This window comes from Rhinatrema bivittatum, chromosome 2, assembly GCF_901001135.1.
Source record: "Rhinatrema bivittatum chromosome 2, aRhiBiv1.1, whole genome shotgun sequence".
Taxonomy (NCBI): domain Eukaryota; kingdom Metazoa; phylum Chordata; class Amphibia; order Gymnophiona; family Rhinatrematidae; genus Rhinatrema; species Rhinatrema bivittatum.
The window spans coordinates 337,658,773-337,679,627 of record NC_042616.1 but is presented as its reverse complement, the minus strand read 5'-3'; the positions used below and the strand labels follow the sequence as shown (position 1 = coordinate 337,679,627).

The following is a 20,855-nucleotide window of genomic DNA, read 5'->3' as shown; positions in this document are numbered from 1 at the left end:
CTCATCCATTGCAGGGAGAGAACTGATATCCTCTTCCTGTCAGTAGTGGCAGCAACAGCACAGCTTTCCAACTCAGGGATGAAGAGAAGGTTCACCCTTGCTACCCCTCCTCCTCACATACATACACAATGCTGCCAGAATTGGAAACTGCAGCTTTTTTAGACAGGAAGTAGGAGGTTTCTTGTCTTCCTGGTGGTGGCAGCAGCAGATTCAGCCACTCAAGGGTTGTATATGATTCTCTCCCTGTCTCCCCTTCCCTCCGGGCTACAGCAAAATTGATTGGTATAAGTTGTTACCACGAGCAGAAACAAGAGGAGAAAATCACTCCTTTCCCGAATCACTAAATAACCATATCCTTGCAGAGTCTGGCGATGAGAAATGCATTTGAAGGATCAGGGATGGAATCAGGATCAAGATACATCTGGGGACCAACACCGAGGACAATCATAAAAAAAAAAACCCAGAGATATCTGGTAGCCTTAAATGTATTCAAATATAGATTTATTAGAAACAATTCTGCGAAACTCAAGTACTTTTAATTTTTAAAAACATCTGTATGCTATTACATAAATAAGATTCAGTCAGTAAAATAGAAATGATGCATAAAAGATACTCACCCCTTTTCTTGTCAACTCTAGTAACTGCCTGGATTAAAACAGGTGAGTTGGATTCGGTATACTCCACAAACACCAACAGCAGCTTCAGGGCTGTCTTCACCACTAGTCGAAACTGAAAACAAAGAAAAGTATTTAAGCATATCCATGTACATTTAAAAAAAAATCAAAGGAAGTAAATTAATACTTTGACTTGTTGTGGTTATGCATATGGTAATTTGTATGCTTATCTACCCAGAGTAGTAGAAAACCACAGAAGAATCTCAACCAGGCAGACTGGAATCAGCCAATGTGTCTTTATTTGTCATCATTTTATTTATTACTATGTTACTACTCACATTCAGGTGAATTTTCAAAAGTTGACATGTAAAAATTAGCACCTGCGTGCATAAAATAGCACATACGTGAATACATGCCATTTTCAAAACTGCAACTTTCATGTGTAAATTAGGGTCCGTGAGTAACTTTGCATGTATAAGAAAGGAGTGTGCTGGAGCATTCCAGGGTGGGGCAAACTTTTCTGCATATGTTACTATTTTACAATCTGTCAAAGTGACGCATATATGTCTTATACTTGTGTATATTTACTTCTGCTCAATATCTTATATAACTGATCATAAATATTGTTAAATTGAAAAAATGACTGGGTAGGTAGAGGGTCTAGATGCAATGGTGGGACTTCATACTGAAGTCAGGAAGGTCTTAACAAGCTGCAGATGGACTGGGTAAACTGGCAGACTAACCGGTACAACTGGTTATTTCATTGCCTTGTTCATGTCTTAAAATACCCTGACTTACGTGTGTAAAAGCTGACTTACAAGGGATAAAAGCATCAAATTAACATTATTTAAATATACACATGTATCCCTTTAAAACTGGAAGTAGAAATATGCAAGTATATGAGTTGCGCACACTTACCTGGATAATTTTCAACTTTGACGGATAATGTGAACTTATTCGGATATGCAGCGGAACTTATCCGGCTATATTCCGATTCATCCGGCTAAGTAGCAGCAGGTTTACAAAGCTGGATAAGTCTAAAAAGCACAACTTCTCTCTCTAAGTAGCACTTTTAGGACTTATCCAGCTACATGCTACTACTTAGCCAAATAAATCAGCATTTATCCAGATAAGTCTGAATTTGCATGGCTTAGAGTTTCTACATATACAAGCATATATTTTATAACCTACGTTTATCCTTTCCATGCAGGTTATAAAATACATTAGCAACTTTGCGTGTGTCCATATACATGCATAAATAGGGGTACGCAAGCAGTTTGGAAAATTATCCAAATTGTATAGAATGCTTTGCATTGTTTTAGAATGAGTAGTCAAAAACAGAAGAAACCTCCTTATCTTGAAAGCAATAGTGAGATTTTGGGCATGAGCCCAGGAAGGAAGGGTTAGGACAGCCATTGTAGTTCAATTATTCAGAAGGTAGATATATGAGTGGCTGGTGAACGTGAGGATCACTTGATAACTTGCGTGCCCGGTGTTAAAGTGGTGGACCTCATGAGTCACACAGATAGGATTTTAGATAGTGCTGAGGAGGAGCCAGCTGTCTTGGTATATGTAGGTACCACTGACATAGGAAAGTACAGGAGGAAAGATCTGAAAGTCAAATTTAGGATTTTAGGTGGAAAGTTGAAATCCTGAACTTCTAGGGTAGCATTCTCAAAATTGATCCCTGTTCCACGTGCAGAACCTCAAAGACAGACAGAGCTCCAGAGGCTTAATGCATGGATGGGACAATGGTGCAAGATTTTAGGTTTGTTAGGTACTAGGCATCATTTTAGGGAAGGGAGGGCCTTTTCCAAAAGGATGGGCTCCATCTTAACCAGAGTGGAACCAGACAGCTGGCACTAACCTTAAAAAAGGAGAAAGCCCAGCTTTTAAACTAGATGATGAGGGGAAAGCTGATAGATGCTCAGAAGCACATGGTTCAGAATGAAGTATCTTTGGAGAATACTAAGAGAACAGGGAAATTAGGGTATCCCAGTAGAGAGGTTGCAGTAAATGCAAGAGCAGAAAGATTCCAAATTATCCCTGCCAAATGAAAAGCAGGTTGTTAATACAAACAAAAAACATGTCTATATACTAGGGATGTGAATCGGATCCGATATCGGATCCGATTCTGGTTCCGATTCACATCTCTATAGATGTGAATCGGATCCGATATCGGATGTGAATCGGATCCAATATCGGATCCGATTCACATCCCTACTATATACCAATGCTAGAAGCCTAAAAAATAAGACAGGAGAGTTAGAGTATATAGCACTGGATGAAGAGGTGGATGTAATTGGCATCTCTGAGACCTGGTAGAAGGAAGATAATCAATGGGACCCTGTGATACTAGGATAGAAATTATATCAAAATGATAGGATGGATCAAATTGGTGGAGGGTTGACACTATAAATTAAAGAAGGCATTGAGTCAAACAGGTTAAAAGTTCTGCAGGAAACAAAATGTAATGTGGAATCTTTATGGATAGAAATTCCAGGTGAATAGGGGAAGGAAATAGCAATGGAGATGTGTTACTGTCCACCTGGTCAGAATGAAGAAACAGACAATGAAATGCTGAAATAAGTTAGGGAAGCTAACAAAATCAGCAGCACAGAAATAATGGGTGATTTCAATTACCCCAGTATCGACTGAGTGAATGTCACATTAGGACATGCTAGAGAGGTAAAGTTCCTAGAGGAAATAAATGACTGCTTCATAGAACAGCTGGTACAAGAACCAACAAGAGGGGAAACTATTTTAGACCTAGTCCTTAGTGGACCATAGGATTTGGTGTGAGAGGTAACAGTGTTGGAGTCACTTGGCAATAGTGACCACAATATGATCAAATGTGACTTTATAACTGGAGGAAGGACACTAAAGAAATCTACTGCAATAACATTTAACTTTCAAAAAGGTAACTGATAAAATGAGGAAAATTGTTAGGTTAAAACTGAAAGGAGCAGTTGCAAAGGTTAAGAGTTTACATCAGGCATGGACATTGTTTAATAATACCATCTTGGAAGCCCAGACCAGATGTATTCCATGCATTAAAAAAGGTGTAAAGAAGGCTAAGCGACTACTGGCATAGTTGAAAGGTGAGATGAGAGAAGCTATAATATCTAAAAGAACATCTATCAAAAAATGGAAAAGGGATCTGAATGAAGAAAACAGGAAACAGCATAAGCACTGGCAAGTTATATGCTACACATTCCAAGATGATATTTGTGCAAGGTTCTCTCAACCTAGCTTGAAGGACTCTCTACCTGGGTAACATCAAGCTAGGTGGAGAGAACATTGCACAAATCTCATCTCTGGGTGAGTTTCCTCATTACGAAGGTCATCAAATCTTCACAAGAGAGCACTGTTCTGTTCGTACGTCTAACTTTGAATATCAAAGTGGCCCCTAACCCGTACACTAATACCTAAACCTCACTTCGAGTTACTAGGTGGGCCTCCCATAGAGATATAAATACCTATCCAGGGTGAGGGCATAATGGCTAGGTTCTCTCTCTCTCTCTCTCATGTGTTAACAGCTTAACACTACTGAAAAAGGTGCAGTTAAAATTGGCATGAAATCTGTGGATTAGCACTTTGCAGACTGGCAAACCCAGTCCAATCCTCCTCTTTTTCAGATTTGCATCACACCATACGACATGGTGCTATCACATGCATTAAGGACCTATCGCATGCGATAAGCCCTTAACGCATGCGAAAACACCAGGGATTTTAGAAAAATACGCATGGCGACACGAGTAGGGCTTCCCAAATTCCCTCCCAGTATGTTCCAATTAAGAAGCAGACTGTGAGGTAACTCTCCTATACCCCTACCTAACCTTCCTACCATTTCCTCTCTCCTCCCCGACCCCTAACCCTTTCCAAGCTATAATAATTTTGTTTGTTTTTTAACTTGCTGCTCCTTTGGAGAAGCAGTAGACTCCACACACTGGCCGGCTGCCGGCACCTGCTTCCTCAGGACGGCAGCTAATGGTGCTGTCCTGGCCCAACCCTCTCCCATCCCTCTCTGCCCAGACCACGACTCCCTGGGTCACCCCTTTCAGTAGGCCCGGCACTTGTGCATGTATCGGGGTTTACACGTGTGGCCGGGCCCGTTGTAAAATACACGTGACGCATGCAAAGTTCGGCCACGTATGTAACCCCCAAAATGTATGCGAGGACAGCATTTAAAATCTGGCCTTTAGAGTGTGCAAACTTGGACTTCGTGCAAACTAACCCACGAAATTAGAAAAAGACAACCCCCTTCCCAACAAACCATTTTAAAAACAAAATTAAGTTAAAAAAATGACACAACCCCCCACCACTGCACACCCCTAGTTAAAATCAGTGCATCATTTTAAATTTGATAATGTTCTAAGTACAGTGGAAGATTACTTATTAGAAAATTAATCTGAACAAGTGAGCAGATCAATTGGGGGCAATTTTAATTTGTTTTCAGTTGATTTCCCTAAATATTCCAGCAGCATTTTGATTAAATATCTTCTCTATTGTCCTGCACGTAACAGTGCATAAGCTGGCCCAAGTTTTCTATTATTTGCCACTAATATAAAAAAAAAAGAAGCAATGTAAACAAAGGGCCCTATTTCCAAAGTATTTTTCCCATAGACACAAAATGGGATAAACCAATAGTAAACAACTCCTACAGTGTTTCCTACTATTTAGTGAAATGATGATTTTCTGTTTCCACATTAAGAATGCTTTATTTAATATAAAAGTCATCAGTAGTAGAATTCTATCCAAAGTCATCAGTAATGAGTAACAGATCTCTTCATAAGTAATGGTATCAATCCTCCTTATCTATTTTTGTTTTCTGTGTGATGTTGATTTGTTAATCTTTTAACTCCTCTTACCATTTTCCTCATTAATTTCTACCTACTATTCTGTCCCTCTCTTTCTCTCTTACTATGCAATGGAGTTGGGATGATTTGTGACTTTTCATTTCAGAGCACAATCCAAAACCACACTGCAACAGGTGCAGAAGCCTTTTCTAGTATCATCTTTATGTAGCTGATTCCTTGCGGAAATTATGGGCCGCAACTTACAGCTGTATTTGATTTACTGTGGTTCAGAGGGTTGATGCCTACGTCAAACATATTCATAATTGCACTAGACTTTCCATAAACTGGATTAACACTTCCCTCTCATTAAAGAAAACAAAAAACACAGCACTGGAAAATGGAATGTACATTAAATTAGCTGCAGTACAATGGAGGCCTGAGAATGGGAACTGATTTAGGCTGCTCCGTGAAAAACTGCCTGAATAGTAGCTGAAACTTAATAATGTCCCTAGTTCAAGAAAGGACTGCACTATCTATTCCTCTGGAATGGCAATTACTGGTTACCAATACACCACATGTTTATCTATCGGGCCACGAACCAGCATGAGCCCCTCAGAAAGCTTCCCTTTCCTCTTCTTACACAAATCAAGGCAAGATTTTAAGAAATTTAACTCATAGTTCTGCATCAATGTCCATTCATGGCAACCTCCCTACCCCAACACACATATGTAAGCTCACTTTTAAAATATTTGGTAAAGTCTACATGTGCAATGTAGGGGTGTACAGGCCAAAAAATATTATTTTGTTTGTTTCATTTCACTGAAGGGATGGTCTCATCCAAATTCCATTTCACTGGGAGCCTATTTCATGCTTTTTTTTATTTTGGAAAATAGTGCTCACTATTTCTGAATAGCATGCAGTGATTTGAAATTAATGTCTGCTATTCAGAAATAATGTGCATTAAAATGAAAAAAAAGACAAGACAAGATGCTTACAGTCATTTGTTTAAAAATCAACATGAATTAGTATAGAGTATATCGCTGAAATTGTCTATGTAATTTCAAATGAAAGCAAATCCTTAGTACAATGTACACATAGACTCTACCGCTACGTGGGCTCTTTGAAAACTGAAAGCAGATATTAAGCTAGAATCACATTGCCTTGATGCATTGTGCAAAACTTTAATACAGTGTAGACTGCTTTCAGGCATGGATTTAGCATAGACAACACAGCCAACCGCCAAGGGTACCATATTTTAAAAGCGCCAATTATTCGAGCCAAAGAGGAGTCTGCTTCTACTTGCTTTAGGGCTGTGCACCAGAGCCACTTCAAAGAGCTGCTGTTGTGGCACTACGGAACCCCCCTCCCCTCCAATTTCTAGGAAGACCCCCATCCCCAGTTCTCCAATCCCCTTGCCCCCATCCCTGCTCTCTGATCCTACCTATGGGCACCAAAATCTTAAATCTAGCCCTTACTGCTCCTTCACCACCTCTCTTTTTCCAAATTATCATGCGGAATATAGAGACATATACGTGACAGAAGTGATAGAATCGTGAAGTACATGGAGATCTTGTTCAGACAGAAACCACTACAAATCAAGAAATTCTTATTACTGCATTCTTGGAGTTTCAGATGAGTTCAAGCAAAGCTGTTTTTAAGTTTCCATTAAACCACTTTTTTACGGTCTGAGTACCAATAAAACCCTTGGTGTGCAGTGGTTGCTCAACATTCCACCGGAGGTAATCAGAAAAGTGCCAGGAAATCCCCATTCTCCAGGCATCAAAGGATTTCAGAAAGCTTGAAAATATCCAGATGGTCGTGTTTCACTGTAATTTGGTCATGCAAAGATGTACTGGAGAACCTTAGCAACCCTACATTTGACCCTATCACTTGCCATTGAAGATCACATATCGAGGGCAAGGTGGTTGGAAAAGGGCCTTCTGTTCACTTGCACAATAGCAATACAAATTTAATTTGGGGTGTACATGGTAATACACCCTATTCATTATTTTGCCCAGATATATTCGATCTAATACATTTTAAAGTCTTAGTTCATCCTGCAAATCACTTTTTTTTTTTCAGGTAAGAGAAATGCTACCTGACTAACTAAATAATACAGTAACTTGCAAATGTTACCCATATATACATACATGAAAGAAGAAATATTTTGTGCTGTCCCTTAAGTCTGGCATCTGAACCCACACACATTTTAGAAATTTCTACCAGGGAAAGGGAGACGAGAGAGCAGAAAAGAGATGAAGGAGGAGGAAATCAGAAGAGGAAAGGAAAAGAGAGATAAGAGAAGGAGATAGCAAGGATGAAAAGTGAGAATAAAGTCGAAGGGAAGGATCAGAGAAGGGAAACCCACATCTGTAGCCGAAACTGGCTCTTAATTCCTGTAAATATGGCAAAAGCATTAAGGATGGATTGTTTTTCAAGTACACAATCTTAAATTTAAAATCCTTCCACAATTTTCCATAAATTGAGCATAATCTTGACCTAGGAAATCCAAGCACTGACTTTTCTCATAAATCAATGCCCCAAGCTTCACAGAAGCTTTGCAGAAAGATTACAAAGCCTGTAAACTGTTACATGTGCAACATGCTACTTTTTTACGTTCAGTCTGGTGATGTTTGAACAACATAAAGGAGGAATTAAAAAGACATTTTTCTGCCTTCCCACAGAAAGGGAAAGGAGTGTGAGTAATGATTTATCAGGGGTCAAGGACATGATAGATGTCTAAGAAAAAAAGAGAAAATAATGTATTCATGCCCATATCTGGCATATGCTTTTTGTTATGATTTTTATTCACAAATCTTGATCAAAGTACTACACATTGCATACTCTGACCTATGCATACCATTGCACAATGGTATAAGAACATCACATCATCATCAATGGTAAAAAAACCATTTAAGAAGGAAGGATCTCAGCGTATAGTGATATTAACATTTGGCTTTTTTTTTTTTTTATTGAGTTGGCAATTTCCTCCTATGGGTTTCCAGCTCAGCCTAAAATGCTTTTACTGGGCTTCACACTTAACGATGTGGAATTCCCCTCCCTCTCCTTCCCCCATTTTATAAAACCTCTTATCCCAATCTAGCTTCAGCACTGCAGTGACAGTCCTTGTCTGTGGGCTACATACTGCCGCTCCCTCCAGGATGTGGAATGCACGCGCTCCGAGCCTGACTCGCTGAGATGCAGCAGCACTGCTATGCTAATGGAAGCAATGTTGGTAGCTCTTGCTGATTTATTTCAATCATTTAGACACTAAGTTTTAAACAGGTGCACAGGCGCACATGTGCATGTGTTCATCGGCCCGAGCCCAGAGACGCGGCCGTTTTATAACATATGCACGTATATGCACGCATGTCAGAAAATGAGGAGCGAGACAGGTCAAAGAAGCAGCAAGCAACAGCGTCAGAAATAAGCGCAGGCCGAGAAAGAAGAATCCCATCGGCTGCAGGAGGCTAATGCCGCTGTCTCCTTTGCTGATTGCCGGCTGCTTCGGATTTTGCTCCAGGCCCACACTACTGCTCGGGGCTGATGCTGCCTCCACAAGTTTTCCATGCAGCATGGCTCTTTCTTCTTCCCGCGCACCCCACTGCACATCCCCTCCTGTTCCGGGCCATGGGGGCAGGTGCGTCAAGAAGAAAAGGCCCAGCTGCAGTTGCCAGCCTCCTCTAATACTGCTGCCATTCCTATCTGGGCTTGAACGTGCTGATAGCCTGGGCGGCAACGGCAGCAGTGGAAGATCATCTGCCTCGCTCTCTGTGAAGGAAGAGGAGGGAAGAGCAGCGGGAGACCAGTAGCACGTGACACACCAGTTGAGAAACGCTGCACTAAATGGCCCTAGTATGGTATTGCTAGCTATAAATTAATACCACTGTTCAGCACGTCCCCCAGAGGCTGTCTTTAGTGACTAGACTTTTGTGCTTATAAATAGGGGCTAAGATAAGAATAGGTGTGGCATCTGAGTTTGGGTTTTGTAGAGTGAGGAACTCTTGGAGTGTTTTCTGTTATAGTGAGGTCTACTCCCTCACTGAATATATTTTTGGAGGGAAGTCTTTTCCAGAATCTACCTGCTTGTTAAGAATCTACCTCAGACTTAGAACAGGACTTTGTTTAAAAAGATTTCCTAATTGTGAGTTGCTCCTGAAGTGCCGCCTGGTTTCCCTTGGAAATGGTCAACCCCGTATATAGAGGCCAGGACACTAAAGACCCTGTCAGCTTTCTTCTAGGTCAGAGAAGGGCGGCAATGACAGTAGCATTGCCAGAAATTGTTTTCAGAACAGTTGAGTGAAGTATTTTCTCTCTTTTGTTGAAAGGAGGTTTTTGTCACTCCTCCACAGCTTGATCTCTGTCAGCTACAGACCTTTCCTTCTGAAGGGTCACCAAAAACTGAGATTTGAGGAAGAAGGAAGCGGACCAGATTTGGAGAGTCACCACTGGATCTCTCCCCCCGCCCCCCCCCCCCCCCCCTACCCCTGCTGGATAAAAGAAAACTATTTGGATCTCAGGTAGGACTGTTTTATGCTTTAAGGGGATCCTGCACGGAGTAAGACTTTTCCCCCAGAGACTCACCCACACTCAGTGTAGGAGGGTTAGGAAGCACCCCGGGAACCTGAGTCATCACCACATCTACACACATCCCACTGTAATTACAGTTTATTTACGACATTGATTCACTTTTGGAATAATCAGTAAATTATTATCTGAGCACCCAGTTCTGTGACCTGCTCATCTGTCCCAGTCAAGCAGCACTACAGTACCACTACAGATAAACCCACACTACGGAAGCATCTCCCCATCTGGGCCATAAGCAGCAGCTTTCCCCCCCCCCCCCCCCCCCCCCCCCCACACACACAGAAAGGACTCAAACCATGGGGATAAAGAAAGGGAGACAAGATAACCATGAAGCTAGAGACATAAATTATTTTTGTGTGCCCTTGAAGAAATATGCTACTTCAAAGAAAAGGGCTACATGTATACTAGCCTTTCCAAACATCTACCCTTAATAGGTACAATATTCATGTTGGTCCGATAAAGGATACAAACAAACTCTTAGCTACCTTTTAACACAAAGTACAGAGATAATTTCTAACACATGCATGAAAATAACAGCATTGACTCACATATGCTAATATATTCCACACACTTCAGAAGGTTGAATTTAACTACTGAATCCAAATACATTTCATCACCAGGATCATCGGGGAGTTTGCTTTGAGCTGGTTCCGCCTGCCTTCTTCACTCAGAGCTGAACATAAGGAATTTTGGGTTTCCTGCTCATGAGTGGCCAGCAAACATTTTTTTTTTTTTTTTTTTACAAAGCACAGTTATGATTAGACATGGCTCCTTCAGATCCCACCTCCCTCCATCTCAGAATAGGACACCCCCAAGACTGAAGGTATTAGGCAAGATGAAACATTTCTTTCTATTGTGGGATGGAGGGGGAGGAGGAGAGCAATTAAAAATGAAAACATTGAGTGTCTGAGATATGTGGCTGCTTTAAACAGTACAGATTTAGGGAAATTCTGAACAGCAGCTTAGTCTATCACTGAAAATTAGCCTAAGCCAACTTAGCTAAGCAAAATGTCTACTATCAAGTTACTGAGTGCACTTGAAAAAAGGCCCCCCTCCCCCCATCCCAACTACTAATCCCTCTCCCTGAAAAATTATCCCCCCCCCAACACACACACACACACAGCATCCCAACTGTTTCCTCTCTCTCTAAATTATGGCACAGGATCTTACAGTGGAACCATGGGGATGCTGAAGCAGTAAGAATCCTCTAGAAAATATTGAGTGAAGTAAAATTAAAGAGATCTGACTCTGGAGGCTCCCTTTTGGCCCAGCATTAGGTACGGCCCAAACAGACAGCTGTATATAAAGAGCTCCAGCTCGCTAAACCTTTGCTGAGTTATGATCCTTGGTTTCTGGTTCCTGCTCTGGTCCTGGCCTTCACCTATTCTCCTCCTTCCTGCTTTGTTCCTGATCTTCAGTCCATTCCAGTTCTTGCTTTCACATGGAAGTCCTGGTGGATACCTGTACTCATAGGCTCAACCTGGGGAAGGGGTGGGGTATGGCAGCTGTCTTAGGTGGAATACAGCAGCTTCAGATCACCTAGCCTAAGGTATGCCTTTGCCTAGCCATCACACTTTTTCTCCATCCTTAGCGGAGCAGGCCGTAACAACTGACCGCTGCCCCATGAATCTCTGATTCTTCCTCCAAGACTCCCCAGCAGCATCTGATGAAGGGTATACAACCCTCCATCCTGAACTTCCCCCAAGATGCCCTGTCCTGAAATCCTATGCCCCCCAGAACACCACTCCCACCCATTATTCCTCTTCACCAGCAGGATGAAAGCAAGAGCCCTCCTTTGACACTGCAGCTCACTGCTGAATAGAAGCACTGTATTATTAGCTTGATTATAATATATGTATGACACATGACTCTCATGATCCCTTTTTGGATATGCAGTCTCATGATGTCACCAACATCTGGAACAGGAATCACACAGTGCATGCTCATGCCATGTTGTTGTATACTGCTCTGCACAGTTTCCCAGGCCTATGGTAAGGGTTACAAGAGGTCATTACCAGAAGCCATCTCTCCTGCTGGGTTAAGAATGTTGGGGAACAAGACCCATTCAGTTCAGTCTCCCAGACTTAGGGAGGGAGAGCAGGGATAAAAGGAAAGGGAAGAGAGAGCAATATCTCTTGCAGAGCCCAAGCTATGGAACATACTTCAGGCAGAATTAAGGCTAGAAACTAAACTTAAAGACTTTAGAAAAATGCTCAAAACATGGCTTTTTAATCGAGCCTTTAATAAAGGCATAGGCTAAGCAAACCTGGCATCATCTGTTTCATGCTTTCTAGACACATTTTTGGATTATGTTTTTTGTTTGGTTTTTATATCTATTTTAATTTGCTTATCATCTTAATATTGTAATAAGGACAGAAGTTAATGTTATTATATTGAGTCATGTTTATTTTTATCTGTATTGAACTTTTATTATGTTTATATACTTTGTTTTTATGTTTAATGTAAATGCTATAAACCGATGTGTCAGGTTTTTTCCAAACACCGGTATAAAAATCCTTACAAATAAATAAAAAATAAAAAAGTCAGATGCAATAAAATAATTTAGGTTTTCTTTTAAAAATGTATTATTTCAAATAAATGTACTAACAACAGGATTTTGTAATAAGAATTTCTTATTCTAACTGTTGCAACTAAAGCCAAATTAACAAAATTCTAATACTTATCCTGTTTTCCTACAGAACTGGTTCTGAAACTCTGAAAGTGTAATTATATCTGACAAGTATGATGTATTTGTATCTAAAATTCAACAAAAAACGTTCAGCTATACTAATGTGCTTCTACAAATTTACTGCTTTGCGTTTCCTTTTGTTTCTCTTGCAGGTAATCTGGACTTTTATACTTACTACAGGTATGACATAGGCTTTTAATCTTCTTTCTCTGTATTCTGTTTGGTGCCTTTCTCTGCCTTAAATGTTTCTGTTATTGTACTGATGGTGTGCATACTTAACCTAGTTACCATGCGCCTGTTGCTAGAGTGTGTCACTTGCATACATTGCTTGTGTGCAAACTCCTTTTCCATTTGGGTGCATTTTCTCTGTCATCTCTTGGGTGCATTGTTTTCTTTCTTATTCTGTCTCCCAAATCTACTACGCTGTTCTTTAATTAAAATAACAGAATGGAAACTATACTCTCCCTGATGTTCTTCCAATCTAAAAGTATTCCCTCCTAGTGCATGTCCTAGAAGCCTTAGTGAACTGTTCTAACTAAACTCGAAATGAAAAAATAATAATCTCCCTACTCTACAGTGATCATTGAAGGAACCATACTTGTAAGGGGAATATATGTTTGTTATATTACTGTCACCAGATACATAAGTTCCATATTATCACATTAAAGAAAACAAAAGAAACAGTGACTCACAATTAATGCTGAGTAACTTCACTGATATTGGAACTGCTGGATTATTAAATCTTACAATCTGAATTTTTCTGCTCTGTATATTAAAATTGTTAACTGGAATTAAATATTAAACTAGGATCAGAACATTTTCAGTCTCAGAGGTTTATAGCAGCAGGTTTTTGGGCCACTTTACTCTAAATATGTGGCTTTAGCCATCCTCCAGAGGGGCATGGCCAGTAATGTTTACCAATCTCCCAGCTTTTTTCTTTCACACATCCACTCAGATAATTCAATAAGGCTGAGCTACTGTTTGTAATGCAGCTTAAAAATGATTTTAGTCCTCCCTCTCTTACCTTGATTTCTCACAGCAATAAATTTAGCAAATTAATTTACTTCTCATACACCCTCAGTTACAATATGTGTATATTGGATGTTCTCTCAATGATATATCATTTTAAATTAACTTTGGACTGCTTTTGTAACCAATCCACAGGTCTGCTCTCGGCAGACGTTGTTCTCCTAATAATTCTAAACTTTAACAACTATACAAGCATAACATTATCATTATTCCACTGACATCACTGAAGAAGTAGTGTTGAGGATGTCTCTGAGCCTTCTCTAATCTGATTAGTGTCAGAGTACCCACCTGCCTGCTACATGTGAGGACAACCTGTAAGAAAATTCAGGGTTCTTAATTTTGCCACAAATTATTTTGGGAGACTCAGGGGATTTGGTCAAACCATCCCCCACAGTGTCCTTCCATGGGCCAATCATACTGTGGTTTACCTCAAGTTTACCCACAAGGCTTGCTATGTTCCCATGACAACAGCTTTCAAACCAGCTGAATTAGGCCGGGAAAACCCCGACTGGCTGGGTTTACTTCTCTGGAATAGAGTTTTAAAAACAAAACAAATTCTCCTATACATTAATAGCATAAAAAAATATGTCCTCTCTATCATTTAAAGATGGTAAGAGATTACATAATGTGCTTTGCTTCTTATTTTGCCCCTTTTATATTATTTATGGCAGCTAATCCAGCGATGCTGCTGGTGCCCATCTCCTGCCATCCATTGTTTAGTTAATTTATTGATTTGTTACTCACTAGCTACATAAACAGGCTGAAGCGAGTTACAGTTAAACCATACACAAAAATAAAATCACAAATACAAAAACTAACAATAAAAATAAAATGAAAGACTTGAGCTTCCTAAGAAAACTGACAGCAGCTGCTTGAGGAAAGACCATAGAATAGAACATTAGACCTTCAGACCAAATGCTTTGAGGAAAAGATACGATTTTAACATCTTTTTAAACTGAGGCATATCACAAGCAAGAAGAAGTCTCTAAAAGAGCATTCCATGCTATAGGACCAGCAATGGAGAAGGCATGATTTTGAACTTCAACCAAATGTGCAAGCTTAATTGATGGAACGTCTAGCAGTCCTCTATTGGCTGACCTTAGAGTTCTAGAAGGCTTATAAATTCTAGGAATCGCATTAAGCTACACAGGATTGATGTCATAGATTAATCTGTGAATCAACAAGAAAACCTTATATTTCACACGCCAACAGCTTGACAACCAGTGGATGCTGGCTAAAACGTGAGTAATATGGTAACAAAGCAGTGTTATACCATTCAAAAGGCATGCTGCGCTGTTCTTCACCATTTGTAAACTTCTCAATGCTTAAATTGGGAGATCCAAGAACAAGGAAGTAGTAATCCATTGAAGGAATCAATAAAGCCTGAAAAGTAGTCTAAAATACCCATGCCAGAAATGATATTCAAAGGTGATGATTCAGAGGAGATGAAACAAATCTCAGTGAACCTGGAAGATGTACTAGGGCAAATTGACAAACTAAAGAGTAGCAAATCACCTGGACATAAGAACATAAGAAATTGCCATACTGGGTCAGACCAAGGGTCCATCAAGCTCAGCATCCTATTTCCAACAGAAGCCAAACCAGGCCACAAGAACCAAACACTAAGAAGATCCCATGCTACTGATGCAATTAATAGCAGTGGCCATTCCCTAAGTAAACTTGATTAATAGCAGTTAATGGACAGTTAATGAACTCCTCCAAGAACTTATACAAACCTTTTTAAAACCCAGCTACACTACCTTCACTAACCACATCCTCTTATAGCAAATTGCAGAGCTCAATTTTGCGTTGAGTAAAAAAAAAATGTCTCTGATTAGTTTTAAATGTGCTACTTCTAACTTCATGGAGTGCCCCCTAGCCCTTCTATTATCCGAAAGAGTAAATAACCAATTCACATTTACCCATTCTTGACCTCTCATGATTTTAAAGACCTCTATCATATCCCCCCTCAGCCGTCTCTTCTCCAAGCTGAACAGCCCTAACCTCTTTAGCCTTTCCTCATAGGGGAGCTATTCATCCCCAGATGGTATACATCCCAGAATGCTGAAAGAACTGAAAACCTAAATTGTAGATATGCTATTGGAAATTGGTAAACTATCATTAAAATCATCTATGGCAAATGAAGATTGGAGGGTTGTTAATGTAATGTTAATTTTTAAAAAGGAATCAAGGGATGATCCAGGAAACTACAGACCAGTGAATACCAGGCAAAATGGTAGAAACGATCATAAAGAACAAAATTGCTGAAAATATAGATAGGCATAATTTAATAGGATAGAGCCAACATGGATTTAGCTAAGGGAAGTATTGTCTCAGCAATCTGTTACATTAGGAAATTTAAAAATCATGGGACAGGTGGCAGTGTCCTATTTGGATTGCAAACTGGTTAAAGCAGAGAAAATATAGAGTAGGGCTAAATGGTAAATATTCCCAATGGAGAAAGTTGAATAGAGGAGTGCCCCAGGGATCTGGTCTAGGACCACTGCTTTTTAATATATTTATAAATGACCTGGAAATGGGAACAATGAGTGAGATGATCAGATTTGTTGATGACACAAAATTATTCAAAGTTGTTTAATCACAAGAGGATTGGGAGAAATTGCAAGAGTACCTTGCAAAACTGGGAGACTGGGCATGCAATTGGCAAATGAAATTTAATGTGGACAAGTGTAAAATAATTCACATAAGGAAGAATGACGCAAATTATAGCTACATAATGCAAGGTTTCATGTTAGGAGCCACCATTTAGGAAAAGGATCTAAGTGTCATCATTGATAATACATTGGAATCTTCTGCTCAGTGTGCAGCGGCAGCAGTTAAGAAAGCAAATAGAATGTTAGGAATTATCAAGAAAGGAATGGAGATTAAAAGAAAGAATATCACAATGCTTCTGCATTGTTCCGTGGTGCGTCTTCATCTTGAGTACTGTGTGCAGTACTAGTCACCGCATCTCAAAAAAGATGTAGCAGAATTAGAAAAGGTACAGAGAAGGGCGAACAAAATGATAAAGGTTATGGAATGATTCTTCTATGAGGAGAAGGCTAAGGGTTAATATAATAGAGGTTTATAAAATAACGAGTGGAATGCAACAAGTAAACATTAATTGGTTGTTTACTCTTTCAAAAAGTATGAAGACTAGGGGACATAAAATGTAGTTACTAGGTGATACATTTAAAACAAATAAGAGAAAATATTTTTTTACTCAACACATAATTAAGCTTTGGATGTGTTAAAAGTAGTTTGTGTAGCTGCATTTAAAAAAGGTTTGGACAAGTTCCTGGAGGAAAAGTTCATAAACCATTATTAAGATGAAATTGCAGAAATTCACTTCTTATCCCTGGGATAAACAGCATTGCATGGAGAAGGTACAGAGAAGGGCGACCAAAATGATAAAGGGAATGCAACAGCTCCCCTATGAGGAAAGACTAAAGAGGTTAGGACTTTTCAGCTTAGAGAAGAGACGGCTGAGGGGGGATAATAGAAAGACTAGGGGGGCTGAGGGGGAATAATAGAAAGACGAGGGGGCACTCCATGAAGTTAGCATGTGGCACATTTAAAACTAATCAGAGAAAGTTCTTTTTCACTCAACGCACAATTAAACTCTAGAATTTGTTGCCAGAGGATGTGGTTAGTGCAGTTAGTGTAGCTGTGTTTAAAAAAGGATTGGATAAGTTCTTGGAGAAGTCCATTACCTGCTATTAATTAAGTTGACTTAGAAAATAGCCACTGCTATTACTAGCAACAGTAGCATGGAATAGACTTAATTTTTGGGTACTTGCCAGGTTCCTATGGCCTGGATTGGCCACTGTTGGAAACAGGATGCTGGGCTTGATGGACCCTTGGTCTGACCCAGTATGGCATGTTCTTATGTTCTTATTTACTCCTTGGGATCCTGCCAGGTACTTGTATCATGGATTGGCCACTATTGGAAACAGGATACTGGGCTTCGTGTACTTTTGGTTTGACCCAGTATGACAAGTCTTATCTATTTATTTATTTGCTTATTTATTTACTTATGTTCTTAAAATCTGTTAGGGCTGGCTGAACTGGAGTGAGGGGACAGCACCTGGGAGTGCCACGAGATGGCAGGTCAGGACTAGGGGCCGGTATTCCACCTAACCAGCCCTCTTCTCCATAGGTTGAGCCCTTGGAATCTGAGACCAGTAGGGCTTTGCGGCAGCACTGGTCATCTTATTAATTGATAGCTGAAGCTGATATTGGTCCAGAGTGCTGGTAAGGACTAGAACAGAATCTTGAATGCAGGAAAAGACTGGAACTGTGGCTTGAGTGCAAGGATTGGAACTGGGGCTAATGTACTGGCAAGACAGAACAAGGACAGGACTGATGATGACAGGACACACTGAACAAAGAACACTGAACATAAAGGCCTGAAGGCTAACTAGACAGGAAGATACCAGGGGCCCGAACACCATAGGCTAGATAGAAGGCCTGAGAAGGCTACACAGCTGAGCTAGGCAGAAGTCCTGAGAAGGACACAAGGCTAATCTAGGAGCTAGAAGGCCCGGAGGCCACAAGGCAATGCAAAGGGTCAGTACAAGGATCCTAGGCAGGCTTGATGCGAAAACATCGAGGCAGGGAAAGGAATGGGTTATGTAGGGCTGAGTCTTGGGTGTGGTGCAGGCAAGGTTGGAAACAAGATTTGCCAAGGACTCCTGATGGCTAGGAGGATGCACCACAGGTTGATATGCATTATCTATAAGGAGCTGTCATGGATACCATGGAATGGAGCTCCGAGGAGACCTCTGCTGGCGGAGAGGCATCATAGTTAGGGTACGATGAGACTGCTTTACAGGTGAAATCATAACAAAATCAACAGGATCTATAAGAGGTTTCAAACACTGAAGATGGTGCAACCTCATGAATGATGACTTTACAAATGCTTTTAAATGGGGTTGCATCAAGAGATTAGCATCAATCAAAATTCCTAAATTTCGTACCACTGGCTTAACTGGGATATGATGGCCATCAAATTCAATAACTGATCACTAACTGCACTGACTATTGCAATTCCATATACCATGGTATTCCTCAACATAACTTCAAGTGCCTCCAACTGTTGCAAAACACTAGTACTGACAATAATGTGAAACCAATCCTGTTTAAGCACCATTGACTCCCTATTGACAGCAAGCTAAAATTTATCTTTCAAATACTTTCAAATATCTTTCAAATACTTGAACCAAACAGCACCAGCACATTCTCTTAACTCCTGCCCAGCTACAGAACTTCAGTTCTCTCAAAAGGCCCTTTTATCTAGGGATGTGAAATCATTTTTCCCGAATTAGGCAATGTCATCGATATTGCCTAATTCAGAATGGCTCGGGAGAACCAAAAAACGATTGAATTTCTTCCAAAATTTTGGAAAAAATTCATTTTTGAGTGAGTGCGCACTAACTCCCATTAGTGTGCACTGACACTGCCAAGTTAGTGCGCACTAACCCGAAAATCGGGGCCCCCGAAAAAAAAAAAAACGAACTGCGGGAAAAATGAAATTCCCGTGGGGGGGGGGGGGGGGCCCTGAAAGGAAGCCCGACATGAAATTTCTACCCGAAGCACATTCATTATCCAACTGTTGATATGTAAACCGATGTGATGTGTAAATGAAGATCGGTATATAAAAAAACGCTAAATAAATAAATAAATGAATCTCTACTTTTATCTGCCCCTTCACTATCTACAACAAAGCGAGCCTACATGAGGCTTCATACATTCAGTTGCTTTATACCAAACTTATGGAATAAAATCCTAGAGCAGGTTTCCTAATCTTTTCATGTCCAAGACACAACTATATTTACAAAAATGTCTGGCACATCAGCCTTCACAGAGTAGGCAGTGCAGACATAGAGAGGACTCACATAGCCATAAGATAAGCTAAAGAAGAACTGAAAGCCCCACCAATCTCTCCTTTAAAACAAAGGGAGAGTGAGGGTGAAGAGACACATGAGCCCATCACAATGCGCCAGCTCCCGCAGGAGAAGGGAGACTCAGTGTGTTGTGGGTAGCTGGCTGCTGCATGTGGCTGCCGGAGCTTCTCCACTGCTCCCACCACTTGGCGTGAGTCACATCCAGTGCTCAATGCATGCTCTTTCTCTGTCTTACTCAGTCTGAGGATAAGACAGAAGCTTGAGAGACTCAAAGATGGGGAAGATGAGGAGGTGTTGTGTGCACTGTGTGTGCTGCATAAAGTGGTTCCCAGCTATCCTTGCTCTGCCTGTTGCCCATTAATTACCACACTCCAGGGCTCACGATGTACCTAGAAAAAAGAGACATGCATGATTACACATAATCTCAGAAAAGAGCTCCTAAAAGTTTAAGAACCATCGCTGAAGTCTCTTGTTACTGCGAGGTGCTCAGAGCAGAGTCCGGTCCTGGCCTGGATCTGAGCATCAATCAATGGTGACTTTCCATGGCACACCTTATCAGGTCTGAAGCCACAACATTGTGACATTCACTGGTTGGGAAACATAGTCCTAGAAGAGTTATGCATGGAAACTTACTACTATTCTCTTTGGAGAAAAAAAATCAAAACCTGGCTACTGAGCCCAGCCTTTCCCTGAACTCTGCATCTTCATCCAACTTATAGCTAGGTTTCATCTCTAAACTATGAAAAAAGTGTTCTACTTTATATGTACTGTGTATGTTTATCTTATTATTAGGTATCTTGCTCATATTATGAAATCAGTGCACACTGGGATGAATTTTCAGAGTTCCGTGTGTAAAAATGAGCATTTACGATGGTAAGTACATCCTATTTTACAAACATCAAACATACGCACATATTTTTGCTTTTGTGGACACATATATGTGTGTAAAAAGAAGTCAGTCCAAGGATATTCCGGAGCAGGGTCAACATTTGCGCAGGTAAGTAGCTATTCTAAAGACATGCATTTAGATTTGCCAGCTTACTCCTGTAATTTTACACCTGTTAATTACCTTGCATATGTGATATTAAATGTGTTTATTGTGTACTACTGCCGGGTGGGAGGTCTGGATGAACTAGATGGAATTCAAACTGAAGAACCAGAAAGGTCTCAATGATCTGGAGAAGGACTGGGAAAACCGGTGGAGTAATTTATACAACTGGTAATATTAATT

At 40.4% G+C, this 20,855-nt stretch overlaps 1 protein-coding gene across 8 annotated transcripts in view; it reads right to left on the bottom strand.

Annotated features, from left to right (window-relative positions):
* The window catches only part of FHOD3 (formin homology 2 domain containing 3), a 1,290,292-nt gene that overhangs the window by 382,751 nt on the left and 886,686 nt on the right, over positions 1–20,855 (bottom strand). For all 8 annotated transcript variants that reach the window (XM_029589835.1, XM_029589836.1, XM_029589837.1 and 5 more), the window contains exon 7: positions 618–729. In XM_029589835.1, coding sequence (XP_029445695.1) covers positions 618–729 — 112 coding nt within the window. The remainder of the gene's footprint in view (positions 1–617; positions 730–20,855) is intronic.